The 16,953-nt window shown below is 30.9% G+C and overlaps 1 protein-coding gene, 4 non-coding genes and 1 pseudogene across 5 annotated transcripts; 2 read left to right on the forward strand and 4 right to left on the reverse strand.

The window, feature by feature from the left end:
* The first annotated feature begins 2,483 nt into the window (after positions 1–2,483).
* LOC145625447 (peroxidase 57-like) lies at positions 2,484–3,810 on the forward strand. The gene is made up of 4 exons (XM_081678487.1): positions 2,484–2,645; positions 2,740–2,919; positions 3,072–3,237; positions 3,355–3,810. Exons 1-4 carry the CDS (start codon positions 2,484–2,486, stop codon positions 3,771–3,773), a joined length of 927 nt encoding a protein of 308 aa, XP_081534613.1. The 3' UTR covers positions 3,774–3,810.
* A 374-nt stretch (positions 3,811–4,184) lies between these two features.
* LOC145625566 (small nucleolar RNA snoR114) lies at positions 4,185–4,273 on the reverse strand. Its single transcript, XR_014110505.1, has one exon. It is a non-coding gene; the product is annotated as a small nucleolar RNA snoR114 (small nucleolar RNA).
* A 7-nt stretch (positions 4,274–4,280) lies between these two features.
* Positions 4,281–4,351, reverse strand: TRNAG-GCC (transfer RNA glycine (anticodon GCC)). The gene has a single exon. It is a non-coding gene; the product is annotated as a tRNA-Gly (tRNA).
* Positions 4,352–6,136: 1,785 nt separating this feature from the next.
* LOC145625567 (small nucleolar RNA snoR114) lies at positions 6,137–6,225 on the reverse strand. The gene has a single exon (XR_014110506.1). It is a non-coding gene; the product is annotated as a small nucleolar RNA snoR114 (small nucleolar RNA).
* Positions 6,226–6,232: 7 nt separating this feature from the next.
* TRNAG-GCC (transfer RNA glycine (anticodon GCC)) lies at positions 6,233–6,303 on the reverse strand. Its single transcript has one exon. It is a non-coding gene; the product is annotated as a tRNA-Gly (tRNA).
* Positions 6,304–10,174: 3,871 nt separating this feature from the next.
* LOC145625448 (putative expansin-A26 pseudogene) lies at positions 10,175–11,137 on the forward strand (annotated as a pseudogene).
* Positions 11,138–16,953: the final 5,816 nt, after the last annotated feature.

The following is a 16,953-nucleotide window of genomic DNA, read 5'->3' on the forward strand; positions in this document are numbered from 1 at the left end:
ATTTTTACTTTGAGTATCATGCCATGTAAAATTAGAAGCTACTCTCATTAATAGCTTATTAGCAAATTTGCATCTCAATGGTTAACTAGCTTGTGAACCAAATTAATTAATTTCTCATTCAACTTCAAAAATGGTAGTTAATAAGCCCGGCCCGTGATAGTGTTGTGACTAAGGGTATGTTCTCACAGACTGAAAGAGTTGAGTTAAGTTGAATATTTTATAAGAGAAGGAAATTATGAGCTAAATTGAATTGAACTGAAGTGAGCTGAACTGAAAATAAACATATGAGAACAGACCCTAATTTCTCATTTCAACTACTTCGTATTATAGTTAGCCTGTGACATGACCAGGAGATTTTGATCACATACAAATCGAATCTACTGTATATTTTAAGACGATTAGTGATAGTAGGAGTAGCTCACTAACTAAGACCTGGTTCATTTCACTTAAAAAATAATAATATCTGGTAAAAATAATTTCAGTTCAGTAAAAATCAGTAACTTTAAAAATGAAATATAACACATAATCAGTAAAAATAATTTTAGTCCAGCAAAAATAATTTCAATTCAGTAAAAATAAAATAAGTTCGGCAAAAATAAGGTGAAGTGAACGGGTCTAAATCAATATATATATGGACAATTAGTCCCAACTCAGTTCACATGTGAGTTATTTTCCTAACAATTATTACGTAAATTATTAACAATGTTGTAATGTTTGTTGTATAGGAGAAATGATGACCTAGGGCTCCCAATAGTTGAAGCCAATATAGCAGATGAAAGGGAAAAGAACAAGGTATTAGAAGCAGCTGAGGAGAGTATAGAGAAAACAAAAATGATGATGGAGGATTCTGCTAAAACCGCGGCGGAGATGGTTGGTGAGGCGGTGCACAAGACTGCGGACATTATGAAGGAGGCCTTTTCTCATCACCATCACCAGGATGAACTTTAATTCAACCCATATTTTAAAGCATTTTTTATCTTAATTTTTAATTTTTTTTTTCTAATATTATACTATGCCTTTTTGATCGATATGTTACATGGACTATAGAGTTTGTTTAATATTATAGGATGCTTAATTAGAGAGCTAATCAAATGTACTTTGTATATGTTTTCTTGCAAGCCTTGAACTTAATTAGGTCAAAACTTAACCAAAGTCTCTATTCGATAAACTCAATGTTCTTTTGTTAACATGATATATCCGGATGTTAATTAACTTGGTTATAGTAATATCTGGCCACCTAGTCCCCTCCTTGATAAAGGAAAAAAAATATCACGGAAACGTGTGTTCAAATTTAATAGGATGTTTAACTTTTGTCTTAAAATAACCTTTTGTGCGTGAGATGAAAATTAAATTACATATAAACTCAATAAAAATTTTATATTAAGTGATAATCAGTGTAGAGGGCACCAGACCGTGGTAAGTAGCTTATCAAATTCTACGAGTATATAAATCAATATAAATATGAAGTGCTTTGTAAGACGTAACTTGCCTTTCAATACGTACGAAAAGAGAACATAACTCAATGTGATACTCCGTAAATTAAAGAACACGTACGAGATCAATTGATGATATCTACCCTTAACATAACATAATGTGTATGTGTTATCAATTTTGGCAACTTAATGGCATGATGGAACGGCCTGACGTTACCGGCCCATGGGCCAAATGTGAATCTTTGATTAAAAAAACATCAAATTCAAATTATGGAAGACATCCTTAACAGATCATAAATGTTGGGTTTGAAACATTCAAAGTTCAATTCAAACTAATAATTGGTTGATGCTTCATCTAATCATCTTCGTGTACCTACCATTTTGCTAGCGTGACATATAAAACCATATTATATACGTGCATAAAAACAAAGTCGCATCATTTTGTCACAATTGCATGTGCCTTAAACCTCCCACCTCCACCAATTTGTAAATAAGTAATCTAGGATTATAATTTGACTTGTAATTAATTAGCCTAATACTATGTATATTATTAATCCAAGTCAATAAACTCGTAAAGTCAAGAAGCATGTCTGTTAAATTATATGTATGTGTGTCAATCATATGATTGGCATAATGTTGATTGTAAGCCAAAAAAACAATCTTTATGAAGATAATTTAGCCAAATTAAAGCCATAATCATAGCATAATGACTAATGAGGGTATTAAATATTAATTTCTTCACGTAGATATAACGTTCATGACATGCAAATGTATGATTGCAATTATAAGCAACAAATAATACACCCTAACATGCAAGTTAACTAGTAAGTCTAGTTGTTAATTCATTATCCTTTAGATTAAACATTATTAGGTTCACTATATATATAAAGGAGAGTTTCTTAGCAATTCTCATCATCACTTAGCTTGAACATAATTAATTAAGTACTTAACATTCGTTAATAAACAAGCTAGCTAGTTCGAGAAAATGAGGTGTACCTCTCCTTCGGTAGCCTTAGCCCTAGGGCTCGTTCTAGTAACCCTTGTTAGCCAATGTTATGGTCAATTGTCTATCGGATACTAAGCTATAAGGATAAATGTTGGGGTCACAACGTTGAAGAAATTATTTTCAGCGCAGTTAAGGCTGAATTTGTTAAGGATCCAACTATTGTTGCTGGTCTCATTCGATTACAGTTTCATGATTGCATTGTTAGGGTAAGTAAATTTGATAATGAACTAGAGTTGTCATTTTAGTATCTTGATGATTAGCTAATTAATACTTATGTCGCGGTTTTGTTTCTTTGTTTAGGGATGTGATGCATCAGTCCTACTAGATGGGCCAAAATCGGAGAAAACAGCAAATCCAAACTCAAGTCTTAGGGGTTTTAATGTTGTGGATGCTGCAAAGGCGGCCGTAGAGGAAGTTTGTCCCGGAGTTGTCTCTTGTGCTGATGTACTTAATATGGCTGCTAGAAGTGCTGTATTTTTGGTGAGTATGCAAATCTTTTCATAATCTCAATTTGATCATTTGGTATACTCACAAATTTGGACACAATAACCTGTTTACCATCATTAATTAGTTGTTAATACAATTATATACTTTGTATATGATACCTCAAACTAATCAAAGTTGCAATGCAGGCTGGAGGTAAATGGTATTATGTAGAAACAGGACGACGAGATGGTGTTGTTTCACAAGTAGAAGAAGCCCTTGCTAATCTTCCATCAGAGAACTTGCCAGTGCGTGACGCTGTCCATCTATTTGCTTCAAGAGGACTAAGCAAGGAAGACTTTGTTGTTCTTCTAGGTATGCATTATTAACTTCACCTAAAAATAAAAGTAAAATTGTTACATTTTATGGATTTTGTGTTATTTTAATGTCTATATAGACTATACAATTAAACTTATAACGTCGATCATACAGGTGGACATACTGTTGGATTTACACACTGTGAAAAATTTGACCACCGTCTATACAATTTCCACAACACCGGTAAGCCAGACCCTAGGATGCATACCGGTATGCTATATGCATTGAAGAAAATGTGTCCAAAAGACGGTAGTGGTGCTCACAACAAGGTTTACTTCGAGTACAACCCGAAAAAACATTATCACTTTGACAACGGCTACTACAAGCAACTATTGGTAAACCAAGGAAAGCTTGAGATTGATGCAAACATAGGAAGGTCTCCACTTACTAACAGCATTGTGAAAAAATTGGCCTATTCCCCTGATTATTTTGTCAATAGATTTGGCTCTGCAATGGTTAACTTGGGAAGAGTTGGCGTTCTTACTGGTAATCAAGGAGAGATTAGAAGATCTTGTCGCGCTGTTAATCACTAAAAGGACTAATGATTTTGTACTAATCGTAAATTGTTCAGCTATGTATGCTTTGGTTTTTTTTCTAACTGATGTATTAATAAAGTTTTGCTTTCTTGAGGCATAATTCTGTAATAGCTTCAGAATTTGATTTATAACAAATCATTTTAGTAGCATGTTTTGTGTATGATACAAATGTTAGCGCGTTCTCTTTCTATGTACTGGCTCATGAATCGATTCTTCTTCGTTTCATTTCACAATCACGGTGTCCTTGTTATAGCAGCTAACAAGGCGCGATTGCTATCCTGCACACTGACTCCTTATCCCCTCCATACCCGAAAACAAAATCTAGTCAGGACTGTAAGGTCTGTAACATGTTCAGCAAACTAATGTGAGCTGTGTCAAATAAAAAATAAAAAAAAAAAAAAATGTGTCAAGCTCAGCTGCATAGTTTGATTCTTCAGGTGATCTGAAGAGAGTGGCGAACCCTTGTGCCACAGTATGCGCAATTTTCATCATAGCTTGTGTATTTGCACCAGCCGGGAATCGAACCCGGGTCTGTACCGTGGCAGGGTACTATTCTACCACTAGACCACTGGTGCTTGTTGAATGTTTGTTAACTTTTTTTGTAGATAGTATGTGTCCATAAAGGTCATTCTTTTTCTACCTTTGGCCAATGATTATACTTTTTTTTTTTTTTTTTTTTTTTTTTTTTGATAAAAGTCCTAAAAGGACACTAAATTTCATTAATGTAAGCCATACGACATATACAATTGACAATGAACGATAATGAAAACGAATTTAACAAAATCAAACAAGAATTAATCGGGGAAGGGCTAAGAATCCAAATACATAAATATAACAATTCGGCATATTCTCGATTCGTTGTCTCATACAACTTTTTGAGTGGATCCGTCGTCGCTTCGCAATTTTGTGAGAAAGTAAATTCTTCTGTTGATTCCGTAATCCGAATCCGAGCCACAATCAATAGTAGCCCCGCACAACCGGAGATCAAATTAAGCACAAATAAAACCTTGTCTTTCGAAGGAGTACGAAAAACCTTGTCTTTCGAAGAAGATCGAAAAAACCTTGTCTTTCGAAGGAGATAAACCCTTTCTTGAGGGAGACATTATTGTGACCTAAAACAAATTAAAAAGCTTAAAAGAAAATAAAGATTGGGGCTTTCCACCAGTGAAATCCGATGGAAGCCCTTAAAATTAACAATGGAGACTAGGTTTAGGAGAGAGAAGAGAGAAAAGGAGGCTAGGGTTTTTTTTTTTGAGAGGGAGGTTTTTTACTCTCTTCGGATCTTGAATTATACTTTTATCTTTTCAATGTACTTCATTCAATTTCTCCTTCCAATTCTTAATTATTGTGAAAAAAAACACAAACAAAAAGTCAAAAAATACAGTGTATTATGAGATAAAGGGAGTATCAATTTATGATAGAGTGCAAACATTTTTAAGCTAATTACTCGAATTTTTATAGTTATTAATGTGAAATTGTGAATAGAATTGGAAGATTTTGATGAGAAATGGATAAAACTCTAGACGGTTGGTAAGATAATTACTCTAATTAGCGATTCGGGTAATAATGATAGGGTAATGTTAGTTCTCATGATATATCCCCCACCTAAGAACATAAAGCCATAGAGGTCTACATTGAAGCTATAGACCATCTTATCTTCCTATTGACACTTCACAATATGTTGTGTTTTCTTCCCTTTTGATGCGTAACGCGATCCTAAAATTCATGATTAACATTTTAAATTATGATGTGGAATTTTTTCTTCTATGATTGGTCTTAGGATTAATGTTTAATTTAAGAAGTTTTTCAATTAGCACCTTTAAAAACCAGAGTTAAAGTTTACCACTCATTATTTCTGCATAATTTGCACATAGCTTTTCAAATAATACTCAAAGTAACAGCTTCATGGGTGTGCGATAATGATTACTTTTACTACTGTCCTGTCCATCTATACTTAATGTTCTCCTGAATTGCCTGAAAATCACATCTTATGATTCTTGCATCATTTGTGTAACAGAGTGATAAGAAGCTGTCATATTAACTTAAGATGCTGCAAAGATGGACTCAATTAACCATTTAGCTGGACTAAGGTTTCTAATGCTCTCTAAGAAAATGAGGTTCAGGTGGCTAACTGGCTACCAAACAGCAGCAACTCCCTGCACACCTTAATTCTTTGAGGCTACACCTCACTCGCTTCCCTGAGCACGCCCATAAGGACTGCACCAGCCAACATTACTATCCCGCGCACCGACTCCTAGCCCCTCATATCATCAGGAAGTAGCTTTGCTCCGCAATCTGCATTGGCTATAACTTGATCTCAAACTTCTACTGTTTCTAATGCAAGAAACAAAAAGATAACAAAGCTCAGCAGCACAGTTTGCTTCTTCAGGTGTTCTGAAGAAAGTGGCGAACCCTTGGGCCACAGTATGTGCATTTTTCATCACAGCTTGGTTTAGTGCACCAGCCGGGAATCGAACCCGGGTCTGTACCGTGGCAGGGTACTATTCTACCACTAGACCACTGGTGCTTGTTTGATATTTGTTAGCTATTTTTGCAATTAGAGTATGACCACTTTATTGTTTGGAATAACATATACAAGTAAGCAAACATCATTTCCTCTATCACTTATTAGAATTTTTGAGTGGAACTTTTGCAGTTTAAATAAATTTATCTAGATAATTTATGTTACCATTGGCAACTCATATATTCATATGCTGTGTTTTCTGCCCTTCCATTGCACATAGTGGACCTAATAGTCATGATTAATATTATACTAGTGTATAGATTACAGTATAATTTGAAAAGTTTATTCTATTGTTGGTCATAGAATGTAATGTTTAATTTAGGAAGTTTTTAGGTTAGCATCTCAAATTCGATTATACTAAAACAAGAGTTGAAGTTTACCACAAGTTTTCAATAAATTCCTGCATAAGTTGCTCATAGCATTTCCAGCTTTGCAATGCAACAGCTCAAACATTTTCCGGTATGGTCCTTAGTAAGGCTTTGTGGAGGTGCAATAATGGCTGTTTTACTCCTCTAGTCCTGCACATTTTTGGCATCAAGTTAGTTCCTGTTATCTATGGCTTATATTGAATATATTCTACAGAAATGCCCGAAATATTGCATCTTATCAGATGCTGCAAAGATGGACTCAATCAACCAAGTAATAGGGCTGCTTCTGCATTAGTGATTTCGGTTAGTAGTTTAATTTTAACCTAATGTTTGTTCTAGTGCTGTTCAAGGAAACTTAGTTCAGGTGGCTACCAAACAGCAGCAACTCGCTGCACAACCCGAACGCCTTGACCAGCAGGCTGCACCTCACTCTCTCCCTGAACACTGCCAAAATGGACTCTTCACCAGCTAGAATTTCAGCTGTGCGGTGCACCATTCCAACACAGAAAACAGAATTTCGGTCATTCGACATCGACCATGCCAGCATTGCAACCCTCTCCGTCTCTATCAATCTACCACAGTGCAACTCTATCAAGTATCAACACCAGTCCAAAATGGCAATACTAAAATGCAATTCCTTCACAGCAAGTAAATCAGACAATATTTTCATAGAAATTTTTGCCAAATGCAACAATGACACAAGATTACCAAGGAAAAAATCAATATATTATACACACAAAAGAATCAAACAATATAGTAACACATATAATTAATTTTCAATATAAATTTGTCAAATTCCAATTACATTATAATATTACATTCACAAATGAATATTTGATTACACACAAAAATCAATACTCCCCTAAAAAAAACAAAATTTACAACCCCATTTTCTCAATTACATATAACAACAATCCCTTGTACTATTACAAAAGAATTCACTCAAAATCTCAAAGCAAACCACAAAGAACAGAAAACCCTAAAACAATAAGCCAAATCAAATGAAACAACAGAAAAGCTTGACCCGATCCACCACTTTCAACTTCACAATACCCAGATTTTACGACCCGAGTACCCGCACAATGAGCATCAGCGCAACCGCACCAGTAAGTTACACCATTTTCGCCGCAAACCGGGTCGGGTCGAAAACATTTAATCGGGCAAGATTTTCCAGAAGGTTCTGATTCTTCAATCGAGCATAAATTAGAATCGCTGACGAAAGTATTGGTGGGCAATTGAATGATGGAAGATTGGGTATCGGATATTACGATTTGGGTGGAGGAGATGAAGAGGAGAGAGAGAATTAGGAATGATAAATTGGGAATTTGGGGTAACATTTTAATGGGGTGGGTTTAATTTTCAAAGTTAGGGTTTGAGACGAAATGAAATTGGGGCTTCTCAAACCCTAGAATTTTAGGAATTGGGGAAAAATCAGAGTTACGGGATATTGAGGGAGAACAGGAAAGAGAAATTGATTTTATTTTAGTTTTATCTAGAAATGGTAAAAGAGGAAATTGTCGTTAAATTACAAGAAGTCTTATTGGTATTACAACTTTATGACTATTATGAGTACTGCCCGTTCGCCCCATACCCGCATTCATATATTTTTACCAAAGAATACAAGTAAATTAAAAATGATGCTACAAAAATGTCATTTAAATAAAAATGATCAATATAAATATTTAGGAGAGTAGTATAAGAAAATTGTTCTCTAAACCTCAATCAAAACTTAAATTCGCTGTAAATTAACATTTTATTATGCAGAATTGAATCCACTATATTACAAAGGTTTGTTTGAGTTCAAGTTCCCCGTATTATTGATTAATTTAGCTATCGTGTAAATCCTTCAAGAGGAATGTACTCCAAAATATACTTTAGTCGCTTTCTTAGCAATAATTTGATGATTATTTTTGCCAACATACAACATTGAACATAAAAATCTTTAATTGTTCAATCAGTTAAAATTTCGGATTATTTATATAAACATCTAAATATCTAATCATAGCCACTTATCCAATTACAATTTAAAAGTCAAACTGTTGTAATAGAAGACTTTTATTAGATGAAAAAATGTATAAATATATAAATATAAAATATTCAAAACTCAATGTGAGACTGTCACCTTAATTATTAATGAACTTATATGGAAGGAGATTAGGTTAAAGTTGAAAAGTATCTTTTTTTTTTTTTATTTCTTTTTTCTTACACTTGTTCTAAATCATCTTATAGGCTTATAGCGTGCGAGTCAATTAGGATATGTTATGTTCACCGTACCTTAATTTCAATTATTTCATGTCTAATAAGTTCAGTTAAGCTCAAATTAATTCAAATAAGGACATGTTCATATTACTAAACTGAGCTGAACTGATTGGAGCTGAATTGAATTGAACTGAACTGAATTGAGCTGAAATAAATATTTTATGAGAGAAGAAAATTAGGAGCTAAAGTAAACTAAACTGAAATTAAGCTGAAGTGAACAGACCCTAAATTCAGCTCGGGAAAATAAATTTTTGATAAGGGTTACCCAAGTTAAAATTTACAACTAGAACAAGTTTTTAATAAGGCCTAGTAAGGGCCTGTTCATATTTACTTATTTTCAGTTCAGTTCAGCTCCAATCAGTTCAGTTCAGTTCAGCTCTAATCAGTTCAGTTCAGTTCAGTTTAATTTTTCAGTTCAGTTCAGTTCAGCTCCAATCAGTTCAGTTCAGTTCAGCTCTAATCAGTTCAGTTCAGTTCAGTTTAATTTTTCAGTTCAGTTCAGTTCAGCTCCAATTAGTTCAGTTCAGTTCAGCTCTAATCAGTTCAGTTCAGTTCAGTTTAATTTTTCAGTTCAGTTCAGTTCAGCTCCAATCAGTTCAGTTCAGTTCAGCTCTAATCAGTTCAGTTCAGTTCAGTTTAATTTTTCAGTTCAGTTCAGTTCAGCTCCAATCAGTTCAGTTCAGTTCAGCTCCAATCAGTTCAGTTCAGTTCGGTTCTGTTCAGCTCAGTTCAGTAAATATAAACAGGCCCTAAGTTCAAATAAGCAAAAATCAGGTGAATAGAACATATCCACATTTTCTTAACAATAGCTGTGATTTGGCTAGGATAAATAATGCTAGATAGGGTTTGGGTTGGAAGTCTTAGCTAGCCATGACAATAATTTTGTTAATTATTTTTGTTTCTATATATTTATTTTCTATATTTTCTTAATAAATTTTCTTAATGATATAAATTGGACAAATACTGTATATACTTGTATTATTTATTTCAAACATAGAAAATGTGATTTACTTCCACTTTTATCAAATTTTTTATGAAATAAAATCAGAGAATAATTATAAACATAGAAAGTGAGATATGCTCCTTTCTATCCAAAAGATTATTGCCATACAGCTAAATATTACCGAATTTGGACCAATTAATCCTCTATAAAATTCATGTATACTGACCATAATAATCATTAAAAAAAATCTCATCAAAAACATTTTTTTCTACCATAAACTATACATTTACATTTTACAGTAGAAATGGTTAGATTAGTTATGCCACTCTTTTATTGTTTCTTGGCTATTACAATAGCATTTTCGTTAAGCTGCCAAGCTGCTAGCGAAGGGTGGACCGATGCCCGTGCTACATTTTATGGTGACGGGAAAGGAGGAGAAACTATGTGTAAGGCTCGAATTTATTCACTTTATTTTCATTTTTTAATATTTTTTTATGTTTAATTTAATTTTAATTTATTAATTGATTCACGTGTCAAAATGCATCTAATAGTATCGACCAATTTATTAAGATGGTTGGTCGTGTCAGTTTAAGAAGACGTGTAAAATTATTAATAATTCAGCGAAATTATTTTTGATTTGCATGCAGATGGTGCTTGTGGGTATAAAAACCTATTCGATCAAGGTTACGGTCTAGAGACAGCAGCATTAAGCACAGCGTTATTCAACAATGGATCAGCGTGTGGATCATGTTACGAGATACAATGCATTAACTCGAAAAATTGTTTACCCGATGCTAAAACTATTAAGATCACGGCCACCAATTTTTGCCCTCCTAATTACACAAAAACAGTCGATATTTGGTGTAACCCTCCACAAAAACACTTTGATTTATCGGAAAAAATGTTTGTAACAATTGCAAAATATGAAGCCGGGGTTGTTCCAGTTCAGTTTCGTCGAGTTCCTTGTGTTAAGAAAGGTGGCGTTAAGTTCCTACTACAAGGGAACCAAGGTTGGTTACTTGTACTAGTGTTTAATGTTGGAGGTGCAGGAGATGTTGCTAACGTTAAGATTAAGCCCTCTAATTCGAATGATTGGTTGCAAATGGAACGTAATTGGGGGCAAAATTGGCAAATTACTCAAAATTTATTAGGGCAAGGTTTTTCATTCCAAGTTACTACTAGTGATGGTAAAATGGTGCAATCTGATAATGTTGTGCCTACTAATTGGCAATTTGGACAAACTTTTGAAGGCAAAAGTAATTTCTGATTAATAATTGTTTTGTTCCTTAATTATTTTGTTTTAGGGTTATAAGTGAATTAAAGGCTACATATGGTTGTAGAAGGGATTGGGTATTCTTATGTCAATGATCAACATACTATTGAATAAAAATATTTGAGATTTCTAGGTAAAACAAGTATCAGAATTCGAGTTTTTAATTTATTTGTATTGTCATTATTGTCTTTTTAAATTTGCTCCCAAAATTAGTTTGAAATAAATAACTCTAATAAATTTTTCTTCAAAATAAAATAAAAAAGAATGTACATTATGAAAATTAAACATACATCTATGTGTAACCGTTTATGTTGGCAAAAATATTACAAGTAGTTTTTTTTATTATTCATTCAAATAATATTCCGTAAAATTAATTTCAATTTAACAAAAATAAACTTTTGTTAATAAAATGTTTAATTTATAAAAATCGGTAACTTGAATAAATATAATGGAAAGTTGGTGAAAATAAGTTTTAATTAGTAAAAACTAGGTTATTTCCCGTGCTATGCACAATAATTCTTAAAAACCATTATTAAGGGTCTGTTCACATTTATTGATTGAAGCTGATCTGAACTGATTGGAGCTGAACTGAACTGATTGAAGCTGAACTGGACTGAGCTTAAATAAATATTTTATGAGAAAAGGAAATTAGGGGCTGAACTGAACTGATTGGAGCGAAATTGAACTGAACTGAATTGATTGAAGCTGAACTGAACTGAAATTAAGCTGAAGTAAACAGGCCCTAAATTATCATTGTATAATTTATATTTTGTTTTGATCAAAATGTCTAAAAATATAAATTTTGATCAAACTAAAGGATTACGCAATATATGTTAGTTAGATATAAAATAGTGTGTGATATAAATACGATAATTGTAAAATAATACGTAGTATTTAAAGATTGAAATGTATGAGAAATACGAAGTAAGGGCATGTTCATATTTACTGAATTGAGCTGAACTGAACTGATTGGAGCTGAACTGAACTGAGATTGGAGCTGAACTGAACTGAAAAATTAAAATGCATAAAACTGAACTGAACTGAATTGAACTGAACTGATTAGAATTGAATTGAACTGAACTGAATTGAATTGAACTGAATTGATTGGAGCTGAACTGAACTGAACTGAACTGAAAATAAGTAAATATGAACAGGCCCTAAGTCGTATTGGTTGTGGGAGATTTATAATGAATAGTGACATGTGTTTTTTTTTAAAAAAAAAAAAATAGACTCCTTTTTTTTAGTACTCCGTATATGTATAGTAGATTGTTGACTATTATTATTATAACGACCATTATATTAATTATCGAAGGGAAAATAAAAATATATGTTGTTAATTTTTTTTTTTTTTTTTTTTTGGAAATATGTTGATTTTTTATTAGCATTGATTTTTTTTTTCCAAAACAACAATTGGGAGAGGACTGGAACCTAATCACCCAGAATTGATCATTGAATCCGGATTAGCCCAAAAGGTGAATCGGATGAAAATATGGAATATATATGATTTTTTTTTTTTATAGCTATAAATATTTGTGTTAATAAAGATATGTCAATTTTTTTTAAAAGTTATTATATTGTATAAGATTGTGAAATTGTTTTGTATAAGATTTATTTCCTTAATAACATTTTTTAAAAAAAATCAAATTTTTTTATTGATTGATAATTATAAATAATATAATTTTTGTAAAATTATTTTCAATTCACTTAAAGTAATTTTAGGGTTGGTTCTGTTTACTAGATAAAAATAAGTTAAGATAAGTTCTAGGAAAACAAAGTTTGATAAATATTATCCAAGTTAAAGCTATAATTAAAATTTTAATCAATTCTAATAAGTTCAGATAAGTGAAAATCAGGTGAATAGAATACATCTTTAATTTTGCAAAAATAAGTTGTACAAAACTAAGATATATTCACATTTACTGAACTGAACTGATTGGGGCTAAACTGAACTGAATTCAACATAGTTGAAATGAATATTTTATGATAGAAGGGAATTAGGAGTTGAACTGAACTAATTGGAGCGGAAGTGAATAGGCCCTAAGTCATTTTAAAAAAAAAAAAAATCAATGACAAAAGTAATTGATCCTTTTTTAAAAAAAGTTCAAAATCCATGCATTGATTATAACATCCCTTTGTTGTTAAAAGAATTTTTAAAATCATTCCTCAAATATAAAAAATTTGTAAATGACAGCCAAAAAAATTTGTAAATGATTTTTTTTTTTTTTTTTTTAATTGAAAGTAGCCTCAAAGGATAAAAAATAAAAACAAACATTATATTAGAGGGAATTTATTATTATTATTATTATTATTATTATTATTATTATTATTATTATTATTATTATTATTATTATTATTATTATTATTATTATTATTACTAGTTTTATCCCCGTGCAAATGCACGGATTTATAATAATAAGACTTGAAAATAAAAATAAATAAATAAATTAATAAAATTCAATTAAAATGGAGTTAGTTTAAATGAAATGGCTTATATGTAACATTTTTTATTTTTGAATTTGAATTCATATCATGTCTATCCTTAAAATTCTCATGTTAGATACATTATTTAAAATATTTTATAAATTATTGTAAGTTTTTTTTCATTAAATTTTTTTTATCATGTTATTTTTTAAGGGAAAAAAAGAAATTTAAAAAAAAAAGCTAAAAAATATTTGGGCGGGAAAATTTTTGTTGTGAATGTGACATGTGTACTTAAGGGATAACTCTGGTGATTACTTTAGTATATAGTATATAGATAGATAGATAGATAGATTATTATTATTATTATTATTATTATTATTATTATTATTATTATTATTATTATTATTATTATTATTATTATTATTATTATTATTATTATTATTATTATTATTATTATTATTATTATTATTATTATTATTATTATTATTATTATTATTATTATTATTATTATTATTATTATTATTATTATTATTATTATTATTATTATTATTATTATTATTATTATTATTATTATTATTATTATTATTATTATTATTATTATTATTATTATTATTATTATTATTATTATTATTATTATTATTATTATTATTATTATTATTATTATTATTATTATTATTATTATTATTATTATTTGAGAGATAGATCGTAACCAAACTACAACAATGTAACATTTTAATGGTTGGTCCTAGTCTTACTAATTACCATTTCAAATGCTTATTTTTAGGGAAATAAATCATTCTTAATAACCCAACAGCAAATTCTATAGTACCATTTGGAAATCTTTGATGATTTTCCACTAGTCAGAAGATCCCTTTAAATCGGTTTCATATAATAAGAGTATAAGACTATCACTAAGAAAGATAAATACAACATTATGTACGTACTTTCTAAATACTAGGGATAATTACAAGAGAATATTTATCTAAGTATGACAATTTTACAAAACAAAAAAAGATACGAAGAAATAACAGTATTATTAACTAATTAAATTAAACTAATTAAATTACTTAGACTTATCTCCAACCACAACAAATCACTATTTTATCGTGATTAGCTGAAGTTTTCAATCGTGCAAATATTTCATTCTATCTTAACATTGTCAAAAACTCTCTATAAATACCCTTTAAAACTCTCACTCTTAAACCACAACAATAACCTACAATTTACTTGGCATACTTTAGTTTTCTCTCTTCATTTCCAAACCGACTTAAAAAGTCATCGAAAATGAAGTTTGTTTTTGCTATTCTAGCCTTGTTTTTTGCCATTACAATGGCACAAACACAAGTCCAAGGCTATGAACTCAACATTGATAATGATAATGATATTTATATCGATAATGCTGCTTATACTGATTTGTTCGATACAAACACTCTTTCTCATCAACAAGGCCATGACCATAACAATAAGTGTCTTAAGGCGTTCCACAACCCTCACTTGAAAGCTTGCTCAAAAGATCTTCGAAGTTTCTACACGACACACCAAATTTCCATTAGTCCCGAATGTTGTTCTGCCCTAGAAAAGGTCGGGAAGGCTTGCCCTATCTTCAAGGCGCGCCACCCCTTTCTTTTTAAACTTGTTAAAAACCATTGTTCTAGTCCTCCTTCCCCTTCCCCTTCTAATTAAGTGGAAGGGTAGCTAGTTCGTTATTTATGTTTTTAGAATTATTAAGGAATAGACATAATAGTAGGAATATATAGCATATCTTATGCTATCCTAATAAAGTATTGATAGGAGGTTTTTTAAGCCAATTTTAGGGATTTGTTTATTTTTCAAGCAAGCTAGGCATAGTTTGATTTATCTTATCATTTTTATCAATGTGAAAAATAAGTTGATCATAGTGCAATGAATTTTTTTTAATTTTATTTCAATGATGATTAGTTATTTTGATTAATTATGCCTAACAGCAAGTCATGGCAAATGAATGCCTTTGTTAGTAATTTATAACGTATAACTTAAACCGTAAAATAGGAAATTCTCTTTTTTTTTTTTTTTTTTTTTTTTTTTTTGACGGCCGGTAAAATAATGCTAATTAAATTACTAACGCACTTTAAACACTTCCATGGTAAATACTCCATGTATCCGTTTCACATTATTAGTCCCCTTTAAAATCAATCATTTAAAATAAGAAATTAAAAGACGAAAATTTGGAATTTGATTGCTTCGTAATTAATGTTTAAATCGTGAAATACGAAATGGAGTACTTTGTTTTTTTTTTACGGAAAAATAGGAATACTAATTAAATTACTAATACACTTTAAACACTTCCATAGTAGAAACTCCTGTGGTTTCCAACAATGACATGTCATGGATTTCAAAATAGCGTAGATATTTCTACAAGCACATATATTAAATCAAGATAATAAAAACAAATTTTTAAAATTAAGATATAAAAATTAGAATACGAAGTAATTAATTATTTTCAAGTTTTGAAGTTATAAATTCTTTAATCCAACATGTCTAAAGATCAATTAAGTGAGTAAAATTAAGAGAATAAAATCACTCTTGTAGAATAATCATGTGGCAAACAATCGAAAATAATCTAATTGCTTCCATTTAACAATGCTTTAGGTGTTTCTCTTATCAAAATAATCGATTAAGTATATTAGATTAAACTTGTGATCATTACTATATGTTGAATGAACATCCAATGTCATTCTTCTCCAAATTAACATGCACTTTTAATTTAATCTGTTGTTGATGTAGCTCATAATGTCACAAATGTGTGGAAATAAAGAAAATTTTTGTATTTATTTCAAACATATATAACTAGAATATAATCCATAATTATAGGTTTAATTGTAGTAGGAGTAGTAGTAGGATGGAGGAGATTTTTTTTATTTCCTTTTTGACAAACTTTTAAAAAAATCAGGTGTACAATATTGTACATCCGTTATAAAGTTACCCTAACATGAGCAAAAGTTGCCTCTGAAATGAAGAAAGAATCGCATTTTGAATGACTAAAAATCAATTATTAGTGATTGAATATAATTAAATTGTCTTTATAAATTTTTTCTTGTTGTCTATTTATATAAAAATTGTATTATGCTTAAAGTTACCCAAAAAAGGCAAAAAGTTACCCTAAAATTAGCTAAAAGTTACCCTATACCCCTCGATGTACACTAAGGGGGCGTTTGGTTCACAGAGTGGTATGGGGTTGGAATCAGGAATGGGGTTAAAGTGGTATCGGGTTGGAACTTGATACTTAATACCATGTGTTTGGTTTAATTCTGGAATGGAATATCTCACTATTTTCTCCTTTTATTTGATACCTAAGGGAATGGAATGAGCCAAACCCACCTCCCCCCCAAGGTTTCTAAACCCTATACCTC

This window comes from Chenopodium album, chromosome 3, assembly GCF_948465745.1.
Source record: "Chenopodium album chromosome 3, dcCheAlbu1.1, whole genome shotgun sequence".
Classification (NCBI taxonomy): Eukaryota; Viridiplantae; Streptophyta; class Magnoliopsida; order Caryophyllales; family Amaranthaceae; genus Chenopodium; species Chenopodium album.